The sequence below is a fragment of the Corvus moneduloides genome, chromosome 13 (assembly GCF_009650955.1).
Source record: "Corvus moneduloides isolate bCorMon1 chromosome 13, bCorMon1.pri, whole genome shotgun sequence".
NCBI classification, from domain to species: Eukaryota; Metazoa; Chordata; class Aves; order Passeriformes; family Corvidae; genus Corvus; species Corvus moneduloides.
The window spans coordinates 3,245,082-3,270,728 of NC_045488.1; the positions used below are offsets into that span (position 1 = coordinate 3,245,082).

At 43.3% G+C, this 25,647-nt stretch overlaps 1 protein-coding gene and 1 non-coding gene across 6 annotated transcripts in view; both read left to right on the forward strand.

The window, feature by feature from the left end:
- PDE8A (phosphodiesterase 8A) overlaps positions 1–25,647 on the forward strand; it is a 153,732-nt gene that overhangs the window by 125,790 nt on the left and 2,295 nt on the right. For 4 of the 5 annotated variants that reach the window (XM_032122895.1, XM_032122897.1, XM_032122896.1 and 1 more), the window contains exons 14-25: positions 63–227; positions 2,628–2,676; positions 2,965–3,100; positions 5,417–5,615; positions 8,363–8,580; positions 9,407–9,539; positions 12,918–13,082; positions 13,983–14,112; positions 14,851–16,745; positions 17,306–17,439; positions 21,805–24,098; positions 24,637–24,757. In XM_032122895.1, the coding sequence (XP_031978786.1) occupies positions 63–227; positions 2,628–2,676; positions 2,965–3,100; positions 5,417–5,615; positions 8,363–8,580; positions 9,407–9,539; positions 12,918–13,082; positions 13,983–14,112; positions 14,851–14,957 (1,302 nt within the window). In that variant the 3' untranslated portion in view covers positions 14,958–16,745; positions 17,306–17,439; positions 21,805–24,098; positions 24,637–24,757. Of the gene's footprint in view, positions 1–62; positions 228–2,627; positions 2,677–2,964; positions 3,101–5,416; positions 5,616–8,362; positions 8,581–9,406; positions 9,540–12,917; positions 13,083–13,982; positions 14,113–14,850; positions 16,746–17,305; positions 17,440–21,570; positions 21,613–21,804; positions 24,099–24,636; positions 24,758–25,647 lie in introns of all 5 variants that reach the window. The other variant, XM_032122894.1, reaches the window with a different exon arrangement.
- Positions 25,406–25,536, forward strand: LOC116450747. The gene has a single exon (XR_004242963.1).

Consider the following 25,647-nt stretch of genomic DNA (forward strand, 5'->3'; position numbering starts at 1 on the left):
ATGAGTGTGTGTGTTTTTTTTAAATCACTTCTAAGTTCACAATATGTCTAATGCTACATTAGGTAATAAACATCATCAATGCTGCACAAGAGAGCAGTCCCATGCCAGTTGCAGAAGCTTTAGACCGGGCTTTGGAGATTTTAAGAACCACTGAACTGTACTCTCCACAACTGGGGACAAAAGATGAGGATCCACATACAAGTGACCTTGTTGGAGGGTTAATGACAGTAAGTACTTACTGCCACAAACAGCTCTTGATTAATGTTCTCTGCCTGATTTTCCCAGTTACTTGATCTTTATCATCTGCCACGAGCTCTGCCTCTACAATGCCAGATTTTCAGGAAAAGCTGCACACCTCTTTTTGTAGACTTTCCCCCCCTCTACTTGAATAATGTAGCTCTGAAAATGGGAAGAAAATTGACCAGCCCCGTTAAAACATTAGTTTAGCTAGAAATGGAAAGTAAAAACAGTTCTTTTTTTTTTTCAATATGATTCATTTGAGTAAGGTATAGATGGGAGAGGAGGAAAGAAAGAGAACCAGATAGTTGCATTTATTAAGACTAGAATGACATGTTTTGGGGGGGCTTTTCAGTCTACCAAAAGAATGTGTTTTCAAAAGAATGCAAAATACATATTTCTGTTGCTGTTTCTTGGATTATATTTGTACCTGTATCATGGTAACCTAAAGCTGAACAAAGGGCACGTAGCGAAGCAAGAACTGAACCCAAACCTTCAGAGCCCAGAGTCTGACCCTCCTGATGGTAACAAGATGAGTTTAGATGAATGTTACCTGTGCCTTAAGGATATGTGTTCTCATTAGTCTGTAGGTTGCATGTGAAAGGCTATGTCAGGAAAAAAATTTACAGTGTGTTAGATGCAAAAAGGCTCACAAGATGTGAGCTTTTCAGAGATGTCTCTGGGCTATTATAATTTCATGTTGGAGCTATCGTGATGCCTTTGTAGTGTCTATCAGAATCTTCAAATAGTTTATGTGTATTTTTGCCTTTTGAAATACCACAGCAAATATCTAATGGGGAGAAACATATGGGAGACTCCAAGAATTCCAGGAGAAGACCTGGATGGTTCATACTGGATTGTATTTACTAACTGAGTAGACAAAATTTATTGTTACCTAAACTAGAAAAATAGAGGAAGGATATTGATACATACAATCATTAGTCTCAAAGTGAGAGTCTTTTCTCCTGCTGAATACATAAGAGTCCATAAACTCAACTGTTTTCTCCTTTTTGTGGATTGTTGATTCTCACATGCATTTCTATTCCGATTGTATTTGGTCCCCAAACATGAAGATAACAATGTTGCAAAATATAAAATCCTTACTTAAAATAAACCAAAGGCTTTTTCATGGAGCAGTAAGAAAAGCTGAGAAAATTCATTTCAGAGCATATGGCATGGTGTGAGTTTTAAAGTTATCAGAGAGAAACATTTTACCCTCAAATGGTCTGCAGAAAACAGAATCGTATTGTTCCATTTGTGTTCAGAAGTTATGTCTGAGAAGGGGACAAGTAATACATTATTGGATTTGAACTCTCAAGCAGGAAGGGCATTTGGAGTTCAAAGATAGATTTACCAGATACAATTACACCTGCTATTTCAACTCTTAAAGAACTGATCTTTGATTCTAAATGATAGGCGGCATCTGGTGTCCTAAATATTTCTATTGAGCAGCCACTGTTGTACTCCCTTTCCTTTTAAATCACAAAACTCCAGACTCATTTACTTACAAATGTGAAAATAAAAATTTGATGTAACAGTTCTTTTAAGAGCAGATATTCCATGTTCAGCTACAGGATCCACATTTACTTCTGCTATACTTGGTGTGAATAACATTTTTAGTAAAGTGCATTCAGAAATATTTTTTTTAAGCACTGTTTTTTTACATCATGGGCTAAACATGAGCTAACAGCTGTAACCTCAAAAGAGCAAGCAGGATTTGGGCCACAGCATTTAGAATTATAAAACAAAAAGTAAATATTAAATACATAATTCTGTTAGTTTTAATCCATCATCTCAGTGTTCACATGTAGGCATCATGCCAGAATTAAGCCTAGGAGGCACTGAACTGAAGAATAAACAACCATACGTTCTGTGTGATGGAAAGGAAGCCTCAGAGTAATTTCTTCCCCTGCAGCCATGAGATTCTTCTGCTGCTGAGGTGTCTGGATCTGCTAATACCAGGGCAGGAGAGCAGGGGAATATCTCCATCCACTTCCTCCCACCACCCACCTTTGCTTGTTGGTGGGAAGTGCGTGGACGCACCGTGTCTGCTTTGTGGCACTCAAAGACCCACAACTTGTGTGCATGTTGTCCAGACAAAGACAGATGTGAGGCTGCAATTCCAGACCTCCGTCTGCACCTGAGAAACTTGAGTTTTTACCTGTCTGAGTCCATATTGTATCCCCTAGCCTGCAGTTTCTCATCTCTTAGGAGCTGTATGTAAAACAGGCCAATCTCAACAGTACGACAAATAAGGGAGAGGCGGCTCTGATGACTGTGACAGGTTGCAGTCAGGCTTCTCTGAAGTTGTTGTGCTGCTATTTGGAGTCATCATCTCCTAGACCTTTTGTGCAATGCCCTGCATTTAACTTGCAACTTTTATTTAACAGGATGGTTTACGAAGATTATCAGGGAATGAATACATATTGTCAGCAAAACGTAAGTTTTAATTTGGCAGCTACTGAGATACTAGAACATGTGCAAAAATTTAAGAAACAGGGGAAATGTGATTAGATGTTCTTTTTTATGCGCATTTTTTGTGTTGGGGGTTTTTTTATCTGTAAGCATTTTTCTGCAGCATTACTGAGCTTTATAGAAACAAGAGTTGCTGGGTGTTACTACAGAAGAGAAAGCATGGTCAATCAGTAAAATTGTATCTCACTATTAAATATGCTGCTTAATATACTGTTAATTAATACATCTAGTAATAACTGTATTCCTCAAAAGAGACTCATCAGGTCGCTGGGAGTCTGAGCTCTCCGATCTCCCTCAATGACATCCCCCCTCGGATAACACAGGCAATGGAAAATGAGGAACAGTGGGATTTTGATATCTTTGAACTTGAGGCTGCCACCCATAAAAGGTCAGTAAACACAAGAGCTCATAAACTGAAGTTGCTGAAAAGCGACTTAAATGTCATTCTGTAACCAGATCCTTAAGTTCTCTACCTGTGCTTTTAAAATGGAATTAATTTTATTTCCAGTGTCTGATGCTTGAAATTTTCTCATTGTCATTTCTAGTTGTGTGTGCATCTTAAATATCTTCTGTTACATCATACATTATTTCCTGCAAATTCCCAGTGGATGTAAGTGAAGATTATATATCTTTGGTATGATATAATGACAATACAGCGTATTTTTTAAAGCCTTCCTTTACTCAAAAATAGAAAAGTTGTACAAATCAAATTATTTTCTTGTGGGGATTCAAATTCTTATTATGACAAACCGCACACAGAGTCAACATGCTGGTCTTGATTTGATCAGTTGATACAGATCAGGTTTTATTTTCTTCCCATTTGATTGGGTAGGTTTTATTCCTGAACAGTTCCAATACAGCTTTTCTGCAGAATTCCCATTGCCTTTCTCTGGGATTACAGGAAGGTCTTTATTCTAAAATCTTGGCAGGCTACATTATATGTATAAGCTTAACTGAAGAATATTTACTGGTAAAAAGCAGGGCATACCAATTTCCATCCCAGAAGTTTTCCAAAGCAGATCAGCAGTTTTGATAGACTGTGCTTCATTAGCAGCAAAAGCTCCCCCAAGACTGTAAATTGATCTTTCTGTTTAAGTCCTTGGTTTTGTTTTCTGATTCTTATCAGAAGTTCCCCTTTTGGGTCTAGTTTCATGTATCATGCTTTGTCTTAGGTAAAAGCTTTTGTGAGACACTAATTTGGAGGCCAGATCCTGCAATGAATTGACTATCTTAAACCCTTTGTCAAAATCCCAGATCTGTAAGAGCTTTGAAAGGTGTTCAAAACCAAAGCCTAAGAAAGATGTCAGGCACTTAGTTAACATATATACACTTCATTTTTATACCATGGTTTTATGAGCCAAAAAGATGCAAAACCCCCTAGGGTTTTATTCTTCTTTAAAATTATTTTATTTTAAATGAAGGTATTTACATCCACTTGCTGGTTTTCATTCTTTGCTGCATTTTTATTTCTAATGAAGTGATACAGATAGGTAATTAAAAAGAAAAACATAAAAATACAGTCAGTCTGTGTGGTTTACAACATTTAATGGGTACATTGCAGTAACTTAATTAATTATCCCAGCCAACATGCATGAGATCACCAGGTAAGTTGCTCTGTTCTTACTGATCTGGAGGGACCACAGAGGGACAAAGGAAGTACTTCGTTGCATGTACTCTTATTAAAAGTAGTATAATTATGATTGCTTCCTACTGTGTTTAAATAATGGCAGTTCACTTGTTCAGAGAATTAAAGTGATTTTCAATGACTCACAAGTATGAATATATTATTAGTATTGCCTTAAGTCCAAGCAGACATGTTGGATCCCTGGGTTCTGAGAATTTCAGCCTTTCAGTGCTGACAAGACAAGCAGTGATCCTCAGAAGCACACTGTATTCGATCCGAAACCCTGGGAAAGGCTCCCTAAATTGTGTGATAACACTGAGGTTGTTGCTGTGTAATTAAAAGTTATATCACTGGGTGGAATATGTAGAGGTGTAGAAAAATTAGGTTTAGGGGATACAGGCAACAATATGGAGGATTTTGGGTGTGGATCTTCTTTTTCCTTTCTCCTTTTTCCTTCTTCTTCTCAGATCTAGGGGTTCTGACTATTGGGCTGAAAATCCCTCACTGCAGGTCATGAACAGCTAGTTATTGGATTATAAATAAAAACAAGTTACTTGGTTGGATAATTTAAACCTTAAAAAGCCTTGGAAGTTGGAACTCACGGCCATTTTCTACCTTGCTAACTTGGAGGCACACTCTGTGCAGCTGTGTTATAGATAAAATATAATAAACAACGAAATCCGAAGGAATTCCTGGTCTCCTACATTTTAATTCAAACTCTGAGTAAAAGAACTCACGAAATAGAAGCCAAGAAGAAAAGAAAAAAGAGTAAATTAATCCCACGGGATGCTAATAGAGACATATGGTAATAAAGCCAGGATAATGAATTAATTAGTGCATTACAGTTCCCTGACAGAGAAAAGCTGGAGACACCTTTGTCTGACATGGGGGGGATTAGGGAGAGTTGACTTTATGTATGTTGGAGTTCTGGTATATGACACAGTAATGCTGTAACGAGTCCTTGTACATCATTTTACATGTCATTAGCTAAAAATGCTGCATGGATTCATACTGTTTATGCTATGTCATGTTCTTTCAGCTGCATTTGTTTTAAAACTTTCTGTTTATTTTTCTCCACAGGCCTTTGGTTTATCTGGGTCTCAAAATATTTGCTCGCTTTGGAATCTGTGAATTCCTAAACTGCTCAGAATCCACTCTGAGGTCATGGTTACAAGTTATTGAGGCTAACTACCATTCCTCCAATTCCTACCATAATTCTACTCATTCAGCAGATGTGCTGCACGCTACTGCTTACTTCTTGTCTAAAGAAAGAGTGAAGGTGAGTCCACACTCTGTATAAGCAACAGTGTAGGTGGGAAGTATGGATGCAATCAAAGAAGGATCTCTCAGAAACAGATTCAAAAGCCTGTCTGTCTAGTGCCAACCAGTTTGGTAACTCTGAGGCCAAAGAACTGGGCTGCTTTACATGAATTCTGGGATCTCTCTTTCAGTATATGTAGAAGGATGGATACTAGTATTACAGAATTGAACAATTCTTGATGGGAGAATAAGAAAGCCTTCTTTTCAAGGGAAACTACTTCATATAGTTAAACCTTCTCAGATAGGTGAGCTAATGACACAATTACTTTTGTGCTGGTACATGCCAGATACAGGTTTAATGGGATAAATCACCATCTCCTATGTCTCGTGATGGTCATTTTGCAAAGGACTCCCAGGACAGTATAGGCCATAAAGCAGGGTATATCACCCACTGGACAAGATGCCCTGAGGCTTGTAGAGAGTGCATTGGAGGAGAGTATTGAAGAAAATTACTTGTCAGTACTGTAACACCCACCGGGGTATTAGAGCCACTGACAACCAGAATAAATCAGAGCAACTTTTGCTCTGACATGCCCAGACTGGAGAAGGGGAGTAAAGCAGTGCTTGGTGTGTGTGCATTAGAGTGGTAGGACATACTTCTGAGTCTCATTCTTGGGGAGAAATCCTGAACTGGCCTGCCTATGGATAGTGCCAGTGATGGGCACCTGGCTGAGAAATTGGTGACTGTAAACACGCTTCTGACAGCTCATTAAACTGTAGTAATTCCCTTGACTCGGAGCTGCAGCTCATTAGTGTGCTCTCCAGAGGCTGATTTACAAATACTATATGCCAAGTGGGGATAGAACATCACTGGATTTTTTTCAGCCCCTGATTTGCCAGAGGGTTTAGCTGGTCTTCCCAAGAATATCTATGAAAAACAGACAAGATCTGGATCCATTTCAACACCACAGAAGCATGACTGCCTCCTCTTTTTCCAGAATGTTATTTCTGTTACTCTGTAGGCATAGGAAGAGAAAAATAGTTGCAGCAGCAGAAGGAGCAGAATCAAAGTTCAAAATTCTCTCTTTATCTCTTCAAAGTTAGAGCCCAGCTGCTTTTGGGTTGCCCAGAGTTCAACTTAATCTAAACACAGCCCAATTCTGCCACTGAAATTCATGCTGAGAATACTTTTTTTTTTTTTTTTTGTCATTTGAACTCAGTTCTAACTTGCCTAGGAAAATTTTCTGGCTCCCAAATTGAAGCCATATTCTCAGAATCATTTCCACTTCTGTGCCATGGGAGTTAAGATAGCAAAGTTAGAATCCTTGACTTGTTGGGTGTAAAAGTGCTGTAAATCCCTGTGAAGTAAGTGTCAGGTAGACTGCTGTGGTCCTACACGTTGGGTATTCTCAAGTTTCTGGCCATTTCCCACTTGCACAGGTCTTTCTCGGCCAGACTGACCACTGGTCAGTGTACCCCTCTGAGGAGAGCCTGTTCTCAAATCTCTCTCCTAACTTCATACCACAAAAGTAGAATCCCATGAGCAGCAGCTGAAAGAAAGGAGGAAGAAGCTAACACGCAGCAGAGAGTATTTCAGACAGTGCTTGCTGTGAACTAGAGCAGAAATAATTATTTGCCTTCTCTTGTTCTGCACAAGACTCTCTTGACAGTCCTCAGTGAGTAATATCCTCGCTCCTGGAAAGCCAAGTCATTGTATCATTTCAGGAGGTGTAAAGTAGGGTAGGGTTTGTCTTTTCATCTAGCAAGTGTAACTATTCTGAATGGTAGTAGAGGGCCCGTAGAGAATTTGGACCTCAAATTAAAGCTAATTGGAATGAAAATTATCTGCCCTGCTCCCAGATTCAAAGGGGAATATTTCTGCTCTTGTGTCTCTTTCATTTTATTAAAATTTTTAATATAATTGTTTTGTATCTGTGGTCCTTCACAAATGCCAGTATAAACACAGCACAAAGGCTAGTTTCCCAATGTATGCGAAATATTTCTGAGATGCTTAGTTCTTTTTCTCCTTTATGCTATTAATAAAGTATTAAAACTTAAGTGCAAAACCTTAAGAGTCAAAAGAGTTTTGTATTTCATGACAGGATAGATAAAAATAGACATAAAGCAATGCCCATTGCAAGTAGACATAAAGCATGGAGTGCAGCATGCTACCAGAATCAGAATGTGATACAGAAAGCATAGAACACATCATGTAATTTATCCATGGATGCAAAACACCAAATATTCTTCATAGAATATGCTTTAGCTGTAACCCCAGGACACTGTTACTGAAAAACTGGATGTATGGATAACATTCCTTTCAAATTGTAAACCTAGGCAGCACGTAAGTGGAACGTGATGAGGACACATTAAATTGCCAAAGGAAATTAAGGGGTCTGGTGGTAATAGAATAATTTTTAGCAGTATTGGTCGTTTTTCCAAGCCGAGTACCTTAACTCCAAGTGAAGGTGGTTTCAGTGTTGCTAGAAAACACAAACTAATTTATTACTTTACATTTGTTTAATTTGATGTACTGTGACAAAGGTGTGGTTAAGGCAAAATTTAAGAGGTACAAAATGGCCAAAAAAGTCACGCAATGTTCAATGAAGCTTATAATGAATTTTCCATTGCTCTGTGTAGAACATATGACCTTTACTCATCACCAGAGTTTTGGCTTTTATTCCTCAGCAACTTGGCTCAATCTTATGGACAGAATAGGGTTTCTAATGAGTCTGCCAGGAAAACTAAGCACCCTTCTATTTTCAGCAAACTCTGGATCCGATTGATGAGGTTGCCGCGCTCATTGCTGCCACAGTCCATGACGTGGATCACCCAGGAAGAACAAACTCCTTCCTGTGCAATGCTGGCAGCGAGCTCGCAATTCTCTACAACGACACGGCGGTGCTGGAGAGCCATCATGCTGCCCTGGCTTTCCAGCTCACCACCCGGGATGGCAAATGCAATATATTCAAAAACATGGAGAGGTAAGCTTAACCCCCAGGTTCCTTGTGTGCCCACTAACACTTCTCACGTCCCTCTGTGTAACATAAGATAAACAAGCATCCTAGAGCAGGGCAGTGCCTTGGGGATAACTGTCCATGGCCCATGTGAAATTTGCTTCTGAAAGAGAAGAGTGCTTCGGCCTCCTTTGCAAAGACTTCCAAGTGATTCCCCAGTGTCAGTTTCTCCTGTGGATAAAAAGGCAGACCCTAAGAAACTTAGTGTAAATCTTAATGTGAGCAAGTCTAGCAGAGTTCTTTGTGTCATCGAATGTAGGGAACAAAGAAAGAAAGAGCCACAGAGCATCAGTCAAAAATTAACTACCTTGTTGAGGTGGTCAGGATAATGGAGGACCTGTTGCTCTTGCAGCCTCAGAGAAGCATTTAGGGCAAGGATGTGACCATTGCCTTGGTCCTCACAAGATACAGCAGAAAAATATTGCTTGAATATTGAAAATACTGAAAATTTGACTGGAGAGTGAGCCACTGCTGAGTGTCTGTGCTAAAAGCCTTGGGAACCTGTGGGTGTGGCATGTCCTGGCAGCCTCCTAAGCAGCTGGTGCCTCTGCTTCTGCCCAGCTCTGGCACTGTTTCTCCTAGAGAACCAGTCATGGCTGGAGCATATATGTCTCTACACACCAAAGGTACTCCATCTAACACAGATGCAGCTGCCCAAGCCTTTATTACTGCTCTTTCTTCCCCAGCACCTCTCTCCAACAGGAATGGTCTGTAGCATTTTTGTTAGACTTGTTTTAGCAACCAGCCCTTTGTGAACCAGCCAGCATTCTTAATTGTTTCCTTCTTTGAACAGGAATGAGTATCGAACCCTTCGCCAAGTCATTATTGACATGGTCTTAGCAACAGAAATGACAAAGCACTTTGAGCATGTCAACAAGTTTGTCAACAGCATTAATAAACCCTTGGCAGCGCTAGAAGAAAATGGGGTAAGCAACACTGCAAGTCCTCCTTAAAATGCCTAGGCAGGGACTGGGAACTCTTGGCAGTAGGAGATTCCCACATGGTGTTCTGAGAAAGTTCATCAGAAACGTGGAGAAAGAGAGACTGGAGATTCATCTTTCACCTCTGGGTTTGAATGCCCTTCTGCTTAATGTGGCTGTTGCTCATTTTGAGGGTGAGTGGGACTCACTTGGACCCCATTAATATCACAGTGCTGTGATGTCCTACTTGGAACCAGAGCCTTGGGCTGTACGTTTTCATGTAAAAATGCCATTCTGATTAACCCCATCACTCCCATGGACAGACTGGCAAGACCAGGCGTTGTTGCTGGCCGTTTCTGCAAAGGAGGCAAGGTTTGCTTCAAAACAGAGGGTGAATTACTCCCTCCCTCCCAAGGGGACATGCTGGGGGTGCAGCATAAGGGCAGGTCTGTGGGCTGACATGTGGTGCATTCTCTGGGAATAAGGACCCTCAGCCTCCAGTGCTGCCTGGCAGCATTCATGGGGTTTCTGTCTGCTTTCTTTTTTAATCTTTAAAATAGATGATGGTGACATTATGTATCATATAGACATAATCAATAGCCATCTGGAACCCCATGGACACAAAGAAATCGCCTGTTAAGAACTCTCTCTGGAAAACCACACCAGTTTCAATAACAGCTTCAACCAGCAGTTTTGTTGCCAGTAAGAGCATAATGTATAATAGTAAGAGCATAAGTGTATAATTTTGTTGGAATTATTTTTGCAAAGAGAGGACTTGCAGAAATGGTTATGATAAAGTTTGCATCGGTGGCAACGTCAGTAGGAGCCGTGATGGTTTTCTGTATTTTCTTACCATGTTTTTTTAGAAAGCCACATTTATGACTGTTGTGTGTAATGGGGGAAGGCAGTCTTCTGATTATCTGAGAGTGGAAGAGAAACAGGTCTTGTTCCTTCACCCATGAGAAGCAGACTAGAGCTTAGTTGGAGAATTGTACCTTTGTCCACAGGAGTATATGCTAGAATTAGCTTTGTTCTTGGCACCCGGCGATGCTAATGGGAACTCTGTGAATATGAAGCCGAAGTCCCAGCAGGACACTGGTTGTACTGAATAAATTAGACGAAAGGATGTTAAGTTCCCAGCTGGACAGCCTCTCTGGATGAGCATAGTAGCATCAGTGCAGGAGGAGAACAAGGGAGCTGCTCCTGCTGGATGTAGTGCACTGCACTGGCCCTGTGGAGTGTGTAACTCTAGGGCTCCTGGTCCTGCTGAAAGGCTCTGCACTGGCCTGGCTTGGTGTGCAGAGCCCCTTCTCCCAGCCCCAAGGACTGGGATGCAGCAGTTGTTTGAGCAGCAGCATGCATCCAAAGAGCCAAATTCTTGCCTATTACAGGGAGCTGAACAGCTGGTGCTGCTGAAGAACAGGGCTTGGACCTGTACAGTCAGAGAGTAAAAACACATACAGGGACATAGAAAAACGCAACAAGAGTTTAGTTCTACCCTTAAGCCCCAGAGACTGCAGGGAAATAATCTGCCCCATAAGGCATTTGTGATTCACAGCAGATTGTGCCCAAGGATGGGAAGAAAGACAAAGAATATATAATTTCTATTGAAAACAAGAAGCAAAATGTTTCCCTTCTTTCAGCTGGGAATTTCAGTTCAGCAAGTTCCTATTAAAAAGCCTGTAATGTGTGAGTGGGTAAAGCAAATTATTTACTCTGCTGAGCAGAACAACACTGTCAGCCCCTCTTTCAAGTCTGTTGTCCCTCTGGCTGCAGCAGCAGTGTGTGTTTTCTGGCCTGGTTTCCAGTCGTGGCGGTGACTCAGTGTAGTGTTTGCAGGCTGAGCTGCCAACCGCCTGTTCCAAATGGGACAGTTCCACTTCTTTTTCTTATTTATTATTTTTATATAAATTTGTTCAAAGAGCCATGCTGAGAAGTTGCTCTGTTTGTTTCCTTTCTGCTTTTGTTTCATAAACTGAAAAAAATCCTTTCCAGCTCCAGCATCCTTTATCCTCCCATTTCCCTTCATGATGTCACCTAAGCTATGACAGGAAGCCAACATCTGACATGCAGAGACACCCCTGCACTCTGAGCAGGATGCTGGGATTAAGCACAGTTTGCACATTTTATTCCCAAGGCATCTGCATCCAGCAAGTAGAACTGTGCCTTTGGTTTGAACAGATCACAGAGGTGAACATCCTTTCTTGATTCCTGGTGGTTTACCTACCAGGGTGTTCCCCACTATCCATAACTGAACAATCTCTAATTTTCCATACCTAATTTCCATGCTTGTGTTTCTGGAGCTTTCAGCACTTTGTGTTGGCTTTCTCATACATAATTTTTCCATGCATTTGGAGGTGTGTACATCTCACTTTGTTTCTTCTGTTTTCCCTTCCACGTACCTAAAAATGAGGGAAAATAATTGGTTTGGGCGTCTCATTTTGGTGAGGACTGTGGAGCTGGTATTTCTGAGCCACTTCTATACTACCAAATACTTTTTTTATTACTGTCGGTTTCTTCCTTTAGGAAGAACTTTCTTCCCCACAAGAATTTTCTTCTGAAAAATGTCATGGTTATTCTGACCTAATAAAAGGTCAGAATGTTTCTGCTGCTTTGTATCTCCCTCTTTGTACAAAACATTGCAGGAACTGGTAGCACATTATTATTATTATTATCATTATTGTTAGTTACTTCTTCCCTGCTCTGACTGTAGAGCAAGACCTTGTTAGGTGACAGAGAAGTCTTATACGTTCCTTGCTTCCAAGAGTTTCTATTCTGAGTAGACAGCATTGTAAATTCCTGTACCTATCCACCCTTAAAGAGTCCAGAAACAAGGGAAGGGAATGAGGAGCATGCCTGGGAGGCAATGTGGGATCTGACTCTGCATAGTAGCATAGTGCTCTCAGAATACACTGATGGGGTTTGTGTGCCAAGGGTGACTCTGCATTTCGGGTCAGTTCCTCTTTTTAAACCAACTGTTCCACTCCTAATGTGCAAGTCCATTAGTCCTTGGATTTCAGCAGAGAGTTACATTTTTCTGCCTACACGGTCCTCATCACTCTGTGTGTAGTGATGAATTGATCCTCTCCACACTTTTGAGAAGGCAGATAAGGCATAGAGGGATTAGATGACTTGCCCAAAGATGCCCAAGAGATCTGTCACAAAGACAGTGACTGAATCCAGAAACTGGAGTTCAGTGCTAGCTCAGAGCTGTGACTAACTTTCATAATCCACCTATAAATTCAGTTAGACATCAAATCTGGTAGCCAGTAGCAGGACTGATCCCTGTAGGATTTGCTGAAAGCATTCCCAAGGCACAAAAGCTTTTGAGTTAGTGCGTGGAGACCTTGCTAATGGATTGTTTTTAATTCTTAAATGTTACAGAATAATGGTGATGGAGAGTCAATCAAAACTGTTCTCAGGTCTCCTGAAAACCGTATCCTTATCAAGCGCATGCTGATAAAGTGTGCGGACATTTCCAATCCATGCAGACCCAGAGAACAGTGTATAGAGTGGGCCGGCCGCATCTCTGAGGAGTACTTTGCACAGGTAAGGCAGCTAAAACAGGCTGCTGAAACTGCAGGTGAGCATCTCTTTAAAAGGGAGGAGAAGGGTGCCAGTGTCACAGAATATCTCAGGCTGCGTTATGTAATGTGAACAATAACAACCTTTTTATTTTAAATGATGGGTATTGCTCATGCTGACACAAGACTAGATGCCTTCAGAGAGATGAAAGTTGACAACTTCTATTGTGCTGTTTCTGAAAAATTTAAGCTTTCCAGTTGTTGAGTTTGGAACTGGGTTTTTTGAGCTTTGCCTGCAAATGCACTCCCATCACATGAGACAGAGCAAGGATGTCTTCTGTACCCACATGCTGGCTTTGCCTCAGGAATAGGATCATCAGGTTCTAGTGTTTGGATGGGAACAGCACTCGCCCCAAGGAATGCTGTAAGCCCTTAGCACGCTGTGCTGAGAAAAGGTTTTAGGGAGATGTGGAAAAGGAGAGGGCAGTGATCATTACAGATGATAGACCAAACACTGCAGTTGGAACTTGGCACCCCAAGCGAAGGGCAAGGGAATAAAAAAGGTATTTTGCCATCTCTGAGTGGGACAGATCATGGCTTTCATCAAAGATTGAAAATGGTTGAGCAGCTCTTAGGTCCAAGGCAGTCGTAACTTGGTAATAAGTGAAGCTACTTAGGGTCAGCTGGTGTGCAGATACAGAAGGTAAATGTATCTCTTTGTGGGAAACACTGGAAGGCACTATTTGTCTGCTGTTTTGCTGAAACTGAACAGCTAGGTGTTTAAGTTGCTGCTGCTTCAGATTTGTTCAGGTTTCTCCTTTGATTTAGCAGATGCACGCTCAAGTCAGTGCCAAACAATCTGCTGCTAAAAGAAGTCCATTAACAGAATGTGTCTTAGATGAATAATCACGAATGTTTTTTGCAGACTGATGAAGAAAGGAGGCAAGGTTTACCTGTTGTGATGCCAGTTTTTGACAGAAATACTTGCAGCATCCCCAAATCCCAATTATCATTCATTGATTACTTCATTATTGATATGTTTGATGCCTGGGATGGTAAGCAAAACTCTGCTGTTTCCTGATGTAAACATTTTGTGAGCATTTGAAACTGCTGTGATACAAAATTTCTTTTTTATGGCTCCTAAATAAAGGGAGAGAAAAGGGAAGATTCCTGTAGTTCAAGCAAGATTAATAACTTCATTATTGCTTATAAGTATTGCTACAAGCAATTCTCATGGCTTCTCTTTAACACACTAGATTCAGACAATCTTTAACTTTTTAAACTTGCTTCTCTGTAAATGGAGAACAGAACACATTCTCTTTGATAGCTCTTTGAGCGTGGTCATTTTGTCCATGTTAATATTGGTTATTCTTCAAGGCAAATTTCTAGTCTGGAAACTGCTTGGGGGAGCAGCTGTTTCCTTCCAACTGCTGCCTCTGTGGTAAAAGTGGTCAGAAATGTGACTCTCCTGAATGCCAGATCATGACATGAGACTGAGGTTTGATGGGACAGGATAATTACAATCATAATTAGCTATGTCCCTCCTGGAAAACTGTGTTCCTTTGCTGGGACTTGCAATACCAGTATTAAGTAGATTTACAGAACAGTTCTCAGTGGCCCGAGTGCTACACGAGTGCTGAGAGCTACACAGCCAAAACCCTTTCGAGCATCAGCATGACAGATTTAAGCTTTTCTACTTGACACAGTTGCCCAGACATTTCAAGTGATCCTTAAGCAGACAGAATCTGTGACTGTTTCTGCAAACTCAGAACTCTCTGCCCTTTCTTCCCTAGCATTTGCAGACCTGCCAAATCTGATGGAGCATCTGAATAATAACATTAAATACTGGAAAGGACTAGATGGAAGGAACCTGCGAGTCCTTCGACCACCACCAGAATAGCAGTTAGACCACGGTGTGTCGTTTACTAGCCAGATGCATATTTATTCAAGCTCACTTTTATCCGTGTGAATTCAGATTTGTTTTGGTCTCTTCAGTATTATAGTAAAGCTAGCCCATGCACTTGGGGAACTTTCACATTCAAGAGAACACGAGGTCAGCAGCTGACTTCCACAAAGCACCATGTGTGGACTCGGATGAAATAAGCCCACCAAGTGGAATTACACTGGATTGCTGCAGTACTTGTACTGAAGAGGGTTTATTTGTGAACATACTTCTGCGATATCTTCGTACCAGCATGTGAAGCTGGAAGACCTTGAAGAATCCTCATAGAAAGGACATTCACTAGAAGTTTATCTATTAAGACTCACAGCTTTTATGAGAAAGCTACATGCTTTTTATAAGCACTTAAGACAGTTATGTAGAACAATCAGACATTTGAAATGCAACTGTCTATGAAAGAATTTTTGATCTATGAAAAATAGATGTACTGTATTTTTTCACATCACAGAAGGTGCAATCATTCACTTCTGAGCACTACTGAAAGTGAGTTCTCCTTAAGAAATTTAGTAGCAAATGTAAAAAATAACACAAGAATTTTTGAGGTTGATTGTTAGCATCTATGATTAAAATGTTATGTTTTATTTATTTTGTTAGATGTTCAATATTTTCTATGAATTTATAAATACTTAAAAGCCAAAGCCAACTTTAGATGCATTATAAATTTACATGATTCATACTCATTAATATACATTTAATTGATGTACAGACCTTTTATTTTCATAATGCAAATACAAAATACTATACAATGATACATTTTTATTGCACTGTAAGGGTAGATGTGTATGTTTAAATATTGTCTGATTTATGTTAATTAAAATAAGTTTTATTAAAAAGGTCTCACTTGAGAATAGTAGAATAAACAAGAACTGTATACTGTTTGAGCACCAGAACTGCAGTAGTTCTCCCACAAACCAGTGAGGACAACCTGATCTTCTCTTGGCTACAAAAATAATAATGTGTTGGAACTCTTTGTTTTCTCCCATGACATTTTGTGACTGAATTCCCTGTTAAAGTCTGCCTTATTTTATACAGTATTTCTACAAAGCATTCCACAGCATATATGAAGAGGTGATACTAAGCATCTAATGAATTTCAACATTTTATAGCCAAGGTATCTTCCTCTGCCATAAAAGAAAAAGACCATAAAACCACCAACAAAAACCTTTAACTCAAGAAGTTTGTAAAGGCTGTGTACCTTCACAGTTTGAATGAAACCTTCATAACAACTACCAGAAAATAATAAAATGTATATTTTAAGAAGTGTCAAGTCCTACCCATTTCATTTGAAATGTATATTCACTTTGTAGTTTGCAGACTAAGAAACACGTGAAATTCTTTTTAAAATAACTAAGATACTTTTTGTCTGGGGAAGGGAGAAGTTGAGGGGTTGAACTGGCACAAGGGGTGGTGAAAGGTGCTGTGTAGCTGGCAAGCCCCTGTGTTTGTGGCCTGCCCTTGGCAAGCCCATCCTTGTGTGCCCTTGGACAAGTCTCTTCACAGCTACAAGCAGTGTCACGCTGTGTTCCACTGAAGGACTCAAGGAGTATCCTGTCAGCCTTCTCAGTCGACAGAAAGGCATCCAAAGGCACTGAGAGAATTACTGACTGTCGTTGCTGCAGAGGCCATTGACTTTAGAGGCATTTTGAACCATTCCTGAAAAAGCAGAAGCCGGGGAGAGGTGGATGATGGAGCAGTTCTGGGACTGCAGCAGTAGCAGCCTTAAAGGAGGTAAGAAAGCAAGAGGTGACCTCTCCAGGAGTTACCTGCTTCTGTGTTTCTCCTTCCTCTCCAAGCCAGTGAGACTGATGAGCTACCACCATTTGTTCCTGTTAGTGTCATGGCCTTCTGCTCTTACCCTGCTTGTGTGCTCTCCTTCCCCACTCAGAATTCATTTATATGCTGTTGGGGCAGGGAATTCCCTTTTGTAATTCCATTTAGTTCATTGTTTTGTGTGTATTGCCTAAGCGAGGGGGCTCAGATCCTGCGAGGGGTGCCCAGACCATGCCACTGTCTCACTGCCAGTAGTAGGACAGAGGCTTCTCTGGTCAGTCTTCCAGAAGTACTACAATCAGTGCTGAAGGAGCAGCTGTATTTCCACTGAAAGCTCAATAAAACAACTATCCTGTTTTCACACGGGACATGCAAGGAGAGGGAAAGTTGGCTGACAGAAAGTTTTCCTGGCAATATTGCATTCAGCTTTGCTACCTGGTATTAATCTCTTTTAATTAATTTAATCTATTAATTAATTCAGTTTGCTGCCTGGTATTAATCTCTTCTGTTCCTTGCAGACTCCTGTGTCTCCATTAGAGGGAAACTGCATCACACTGTCAGTATCTCCTCAGCTTATCTGCTCTGCAATGAGGATGGGAGAGGAAGTGTGGGCATGTGGACAGGACCATGTGGGCCCAGAAACTGTCAGCAGGTAAAAATCATAGAACTGTGGAATCATTTAGGCTGAAAAAGACCTTTAAGGTTATGGAGTCCTACTGTTCCTCCAGCACTGCCAAATCCACCACTAAACCATGTCCCCAAGTGCCACATCTACTGATGTTTTAAATCCCTTCAAGGATAGTGACTCCACCACTGCCCTGGCCAACCTATTCTGATGCTTGACAACCCTTCAGATGAAAAAAATTTTCCTAATATTCAATCTAAACTTCCCCTGGTGCAATTTGAGGCCATTTCCCCTTGTCCTGTCACTTGTTTCTTGGGAGGAGAGACTGACTCCCACCGGGCTACAGGGTCCCTTCAGGTAGTTCTAGACAGTGATAAGGTCTCCCCTGAGCCTTCTTTTCTCCAGGCTAAACACCCCGGCTCCCTCAGCCGCTCCTTGCAACACTTGTGCTCCAGACCCTTCCCCAGCTCTGTTGCCCTTCTCTGGACACGCTCCAGCCCCTCAATGTCCTTCCTGTCATGAGAGGCCCAAACTGGCCACAGGATTCAAGGTGTGGCTTCACCAGTGCTGAGTACAGGGTGTTCCTGCCACAGGCCTGGTGCCACTGGCCCTCTTGGCACACGCTGGCTCACGTTCAGCTGCTGCTGACCAGCACCCCGGGCCCTTTCCCGACGGGCACTTTCCAGCCCTCTGCCGCAGCCTGTGACGCTCTGTGGGGTTGTTGTGACCCAAGGGCAGCACCCGGCCCTTGGCCTTGTTGAACCTCCTACCACCGGCCTCGTCCCACGGATCCAGCCTGCCCAGATCCCTCTGCAGAGCCTTCCTACCCTGCCGCAGAGCAACACTCCCATGCAACTTAGTGTCATCTGCAAACCGAGTTGAGGGTGCACTTGATCCCCTCATCCGGATCCTCAATAAAGATATTAAACAGAACTGGCCAGAAAAAGTATTTCTTCATGAGCATAGTTAATATTCTGGGTTATATTAATAAATGGTAAAAAGCAGTTAATTTAATCTACTATAAAAATGCCTGATGCATCATCATTGAAAAGATGTGATCAATATAATGAATTCCCTGAAATTCACACTACATCTTTATTGCCATTACTTGGACTGTAGAGCTGTGCTAATTAACTCTCTGTATCAGCCAGATTTATGTCCATATTGGTGTGCAATAATTTCACTTAACACTGATTTTCAGCCACTGCAGCTTTGTTCACTCTCCTGTCCATCTAAATTTGCCAAGGACAGATTATAATTAAAATCTGGAACCATGATTCCTGATCTGCACTTAAGATTTCTCCCCACTGAGCTTCTCTCTCCAAGCTCTGAAGCCTTCTGTGCACTGTGAGGCTGTGCCCATTCCCTGGGGGTGATTCCAGGCTGCTGCCCATGCAGCATGAAGGGCCTTGCTATGGAGCAGCAATAGCTCTATCCTGATATTCATTGCTCCAGGATGCAGGATCCCATTGCAAATGCTTCAGCCATTCCAGATCCCCTTCCTTTATTCTCCAAGATTGCACAGCAACATCACATGTCCTGTGCTCTGAACCCTTTCCAGCTTTTTGAGCTGTCACTCAGTGATGGAACTTCCTGGGGACAGAAATGGCTTTACTGATGGTCCTTCACCATGGAAAAGAGAACACTGAGTGTGATTGAATTGTTCCCAATTTCAGTTAGGCTGGCGGTCTTATGCAGTGTCTGCACTTTTCATTTGTTCTTGCTTTAATGCTAATACAAGAGTAAATTCCAGTGTAGACATGATGAAGAAAAGGTCCTTTATGCACCTCCAGGGCTTTAGTCTTAAAGCTCTGTGTTTTAAAACTTCATAAGACTCAACAATTCAGCATTAAATGACAGAATGACTGGATCTATTTTCCATGCTGCATATTTTCTATCAGGTAATACTGCTTCTAAACCTGGATATCACTGTAGATGCTTCCAAGTGAGTCTGAACTATTATGATCTGGTAAAAAAAATGTTGGCTTCTTAGTAAATTGTTCTAGATAGATATCTTGGTCCCTTGTATAAAATTCTGAGTAAAAATTGCTTATTCTGACAAAAGGAGAAACCAGAAAGGTGGTATGCATAGCTACCTTGTCACAGGTCTGAAGATGGCTTTCATACTGCAGTTTACCCAATGGCTATATATAAATTAAAAACCACCTGAAATAGAATTAATGCCTTGTTTTTTGTTGCAGTGCTTTTTGCTGTGGGTATTTCTGCTTGTCTCAGTAGACACATCATTGATAAAACATTTAAGAAAATGTGTCCTGAACATGAAGGAATTGAGCTATGGCAAAGCCATTCCTGCATAAAAGAGAAGAAAGAAAGGATAATAGATATCTACTAATCACTTACTGGGTGCTGAGAAACAGCACAGGGAAACAGTAGTCAGTTGTGCCCTTCAGTGAGACCAGAAGGGTTTGAGTCATGACTCTGCAAGGAGTGCTTTGAAGTGAAGTCTCAGAGCTATTCACAAGCTTCAAAACAAATAATCTCTCTGCTGATGTGTGACATCATGCCTCCGAGGTACAGGGGTCCCAGGGGTGCTGTTAAATGATAGCAGGATGGAGTGCAGTTTGTCCTGACATGATGTTTGGATGCAGAAAACAAGCTTTTAAATTGCTGCCGTGTCCCTGTGCAGCCTGTGCTTCGGGTTCAGAACAAAGGGGACATCCAGGTGTTTCAGCTGTTTTTTGTTCTGCTGAAGCTTTGGCTCTGTGGGCAAAGGGCTGTGGCTTAACTCGGCTGAACGCCTTCTCTCGGTGCCTGCTTTGAATGTTACATGGGTAAAGTGTCTCATGTTTTCTTTATTCCCCTTGTTTAAGACTCTCCTCCCACATCTCCCATGCAAACCTCAGTGGACTGAGCTCTGCAAGCCCTGTGACACAATGGCATCATACTGTCCTCTTCAGCAAGCAAGGCAACTGAGTTAGGAAAGGGCAGAGGATGCAGAGCCACTAAGCAAAATAGCTTTGAGGCTTCTAAATATCTTTGAAGTCCTGGACCTTCAAGCTGTGCCTGTGGTTTAACAGTAAGTGTTAGGCCAGGAAACAGTCTTCTGGTCTTCTCATGTTCCACTTTCCCCCCTCTCTTCCAGCTTCTCTGCTTCCATTTTTCTTCTTAGCTCATTTGCTAGGAGTCTCTGTCTTAACTTCCACTGGCTGAACATCTCCCTCTAACACTGTAACACTGGGACTAAACCCTGCCTTTCAAACTGACTCTCGCTGCTTACCATAGCTTTTGCCACTAGAAAATCTTTTTCTTTCTGACTCAAGTTAAAGTGAACCTGGAAAAATACCCTGTAATGGCTGAAAGCCTTACACTGGTATCCACAGGTGGGAGGACAATACAAACACAGTTAACTGAAACAGCTTTGTGAGCACTGCAGTGCTGCTGGGGCAGTGGGAATATGTGTGCAAGGTCTTTGGTACTGTACTCCCACATGCAAAGTGAAGTTCAGGAGCGTTCCCAGGCACCTCTGCCTTTGAGGTTATGTTACCAAGCACAAGCAGCTGGGCACACTTGTTGAAATTTGAATCTGCCTTTTCTTGGTTTGCTTGCTCCCCCCCTCGAGTGGCAAGAGTCATTGCTAGAGCTGAAACTCATCTTAGTTCAGCCCATGGTAATTAACAGAAATTACTTCATCCTTTTGTCACATAGGTAGTGAAATAGCACACCAATGCATACAATTTTCAAGAGGAAGTGAGAAAGGTGATTCCTGTTTCTGAAACAAAAGAAGGAATTTAGCCAGTGTGCAATTATTCAAGTGAGAAGTTGGTCCTGTCTGTATTTAATATTCTAGAGTGGTATTTGATGTAAATCCTTCCCCAGAGTTCATTACATTAGCTTTTAGCTCAACATGCTGCATGCTGAGTGCCAAGTTCAGCATGCAGCATGTTTTATAACCAAGGAGAATGACGTCAACCTGGTGATCCTGCAGCTCCCCAGCTCGGGGTAGGAGGTATGGCTTTGTCTTCAGCCTAAAGATGAAATGCAATATGTTGGGTAAGGTTTTCTTGGTATTTGCAGTGCAAAATGTGTGAGGAATATTGCTTCATACCTCCAACAAGGACTGTCCCTATTTGCCTAAAAAAAAAAGTTACTTTGCTTGTAATATTATTCTATACAGAAAATGAAATTTTTCCTTTACAGATCCCTAAGCTTTACAAGCAGACCCACAAAACCCTTTCACAGGTGGGTGAAATGAGCTGCAGGGAAGCACAGGGACTTGTGGGCATCCACCCCATGGCAAACCCTGGCCTAGTCCTTGGGGCTGCCTGGCTGCTGCTGAGGGCTCTGGCGGGGATCCTGCTGACTGCCAAAAAATGGGTAGAGAAATGTAGAAAGCAGGTGCTTTCATAAGGGTTTTTCTCTGGTGTTTTTCAGAGCTATTGGCCAGAGTTCCTAAGATGGCAGAGCTCCGTCCTCCCACCCCGTTGTGTGCCGAGCTTGGTGAGACTCCCGGGAGAGCCGAATGCCATCAGCGGGGGCACACGGAGTGCCAGCGCTGTCCCCACGCCGGGTGGTGCCGGCTGTGCCAGGCTCTGCTTACCGTAAGTAAGGCAGAGTGCAAGGATCCAGCGGGAATGTGAGCGCTCAGGAACAGGCAAGACGCCCAGCCACCCCTCCAGGACTGGGAACGGCGTGCTTAACATCAGACACGGCTTCTGGGGCTAGTGAGGGAGAAAGACTCCAACTGCTTGAGTACCAGGACATTGTGCGAGCAGAGTGAAGTACTCCTCACCTGACAACCAAGCCCAAAAAGCAAGCAGCCTCTCCCAGCCCCTCAAAATCCATGCTGGCAGACTCAGTGCCAATGTGCTGTCTCTGTTACGACAGATCTCTGGCAAGCCAAGGTCAGAAAGCAGAAAGTTTTAGCTGCTCTATCACGCCAGGAACAAAAAAACCCAAAAAACACCAACCAACCAACCAACCAAAAACCACACAGAAACCCCAACAGCAAAAAAAACCCCCCAAACCTAAAGCCTTGTTTTAAAATAAGCTGTTTTAAATAAACAAGTTCTTTGAACCACAGCAGAGTACATACCTAACAATGTTTGTTAAGTAAATATCAGTGACATATTTAAGTCTGGCTCAGTAGGTATTAGCAAAGTGATATTTGTGTTGCTTTTGTTGTAACAAGAGTCAATCATGTTTGTAGAAGGTGGTCTGAAAAAAGGGACTTTGAATTTGGGGTTTTATTTCTTCCATCTGCCTACTAGTAGCCACACTTCGGGACTTACAAGTAAAAGTCCTTCCCAGAGCATTGATTTTGGTGAACTTACACTTAGTTCTGGCTTAGTTCTGTTCATAATCTGCCTTATGAGTGTTACTTCTTACCCATGGATCCACTTATATGATTTTGTCTTTCTGAAGGAAATCTGTCCTAAGTCTGGTTGCAAATATATGGTCACGTTATTATAGCGTGTACCTGAAATGCCACAGTGCTGTGGTTGAGCAAAGTTCAGACTTACTTCTACCTCTTCTGATCAGATGCACCCTACGGTTAGATTTTCTTCTTGTGCTGCAAGCAGAGAGAGCCAGAGACCCCCACACAGGCCTGCTCTCACTGCTTTGCCATGAGATACTTGCCCTGCGCAAAACTCCACAGAGGGACTGAGACAGCACCATATGGCCCAAAAGCCAGTGGCTGCTTTTCCATTTGCAGCAAAACAAAACAAAAAACCCCCCCCAGAATATCAGTTTCTAATTTAAACAGCTGTTTATATAGGTGTTTGTATTTTTTCTGTCTATCCTTTGACCTTTTGATTTAACTCTTTTAGGAGCCAGATATGAACTCTAAGGTTAGTGCACAGAGGAATGCAAAGCAAAAGAACAGGCTGTAACGATGATGCTGAATTTGAAATTGTCCACCAGAAACAAAGGCTGCTTTTTCTGTTGGACAGACTGTGAGGAAGTTGGACTGATTCCTAAGTGTCCTTTCCTGTATGTCAGTATGAACCATCTCTTTGGGCATGCTCAGAAATTTTGGGCTTAATAAATCCTCACTCGAAACTACATGCTTCCATGTATGGGAAGCAAAATGTTTATTTCATCAAGCATTTTATTACCCAGACCATGAAATATATCTGACTCTCACTGCACAGGCACAATACATAGTTCTACTACAGCAGCCTGGCTGCTTCTTTCACATCAGCACAGGGACACAGGGCAGGAGGTGTTGGTGTGGCCTCAGGCATCACCTGATGATGCACTTTTCATTGCCAGAGATGGAATGTAAAGGAATTTTGTTTAGAGATTGAGAGAAAACTTGAGTGTATACAACTGGCTGCAAAATGCCTCCAAGCAAAGGGAGGTCACACGCTACTTTTGGCCCAGCCCAGCCTGGATGCAGGCGCCCGTGCAGGTGGATTTGGGAGCTGTGGAACACCCATCTCAGGGATGAGAAATAGCAGCTTCGTCTGGCCCCAGCCCTGCTGGTGGACACCCAGGAGCTGCTGAGAGCTGATGGCTCTCCCTCAGCCTGGCCAGGGCTGTGCAGCAGCGGGTGTTATTCTCGTGCTTCAGTCTGCAGGATCAAACACATATTTTGGGAAGGAATGGAGATGGGCAAGCGCAGCAGGTGCTGCACAGGATGGTGGCTGCTGGAGCCAACAGGTCAGCTGTGTGTGGATGGATCCATCGCTGGAGAAGCCGCTCCATGGCCCAGCCGAGGGCAGGTGGGGCTCAAGTGGGTGCCAAGCGTGGTGAGCCCGGCTCGGTCAGTAATGTCTCGGGAAAAGGCTGCGTTAGTGAGGCCGGGGCTGCAGGGATAGAGCTCCCACCCCCCGAGGTAGCTCGAGCGGTCTCTCCCCGTCCGAGGCACTATCCCGGCCCAGGCAGTGGGAGGGAAGGAAGGAAGGCAGGAAGGCAGGAAGGCAGGCAGGAAGGCAGCGCCCGCCCTCTCCCCGCCCTCTGTCAGGGCGCACCGGCCCCGCCCGCGGCTCGGGAAATGGCGGCGCCACGAGGTGAGGCGGGCGGGTCTCGGGGCGGGGGGACCCGGCCCCGCTCCTCTCGGGCGGATCTCGGGGCGGGGGGACCCGGCCCCGCTCCTCTCGGGCGGGCTGAGGTGCCGGGGGCGGCCGGCCGGCAGCGGGAGAGCGGCGGAGCTCGGGCACGGCCTCGCTCGCTCGCTCGCACACGGAAGGGCCCCGTCGCCGTGCGGCCGGAGGCCCGGCCTGCCCGCGGCTGTGCCCGTGACCCGCGTGTCCCTTGCAGGAGATGCCGCTGTGATGCACGTCCCACATGGGAGCCCCGCGGCCGTCGCCGGGCCGGGGCCCGTGAAGAGGCGCTCCCGTGAAGAGGCGCTCCCGCCCGCAGCCCCGTGCCCGGGGCCCAGGTGAGCGCTGCCCGCCGGGCCCGCTGCCGCCCGGGAGGCGCTGCCCCTGGGATTGGTTTCGTGAGGTAGCCCGAGACCCGCTACTGCAGCCTTTCTAGGGCTGCTTAGGCCACAGCTTCGCGTCTGGAGAAACACGCTTTTATTTAGCTCCAGCTGTGGGATGAGCACCCTTTTGGCAGAGGGTGCAGCCCTTACAGCCGTTTTATGAAGCAGTTTAGGTCTCAGTATCGCTTCCATCAGAGCAAGTAAAGCTTAAAAAATAAGCCTGTTTGGAAAATGTTTAAGTAAGGGGGGCTAGGACAGCTGAGTCCCAGTATATATTGGCAGCTGAGCACACCACCATAAACGCGATGGAGAGAAAATTCAGCGAAAAGGCAGTGTTGTGTCTTGGACTGGCCCAGGACTGCAGTAGAGTCTGAACAGGAAGCGAAGCCTCCCCTTTGCATGGTCCCCGGCTGCTTCGCTGTGTGCTGCTAATGAGCGATACTGGTTACTGTCGGGAAACAGGTGGACAGTAAAAAGATTCAACTGAGTGTGAAGACGGGAATAGGGAATTGCCTTCTTGGCTGAGTGGTTAGGCTCTGCAGTCTACTTTAGGAGAGCTCAGTCTGTTCTGAGACTTTTCAGGAGTTTCTTGCGGAGATTGATCTGGAGGACTAAGAAAGTGGAGCCAGTGGCATTATATTGACTCCACTGATACTATCCTCCTAAATTAAATGGTGGAAGAACAAGGCCTGCCTGTGAGATAAAGTCAGGACCTACTTGATCTACCAACAATGTTTTAATGGCCGTGAGAGGGAGTGAATTCAAAGTCATGTATTTCTGTAGTAAAAGGTTGGGTGTGTTTGATTTGAATCTACGTTTAACTGTATTTCAGGGCTGTTGTGTTG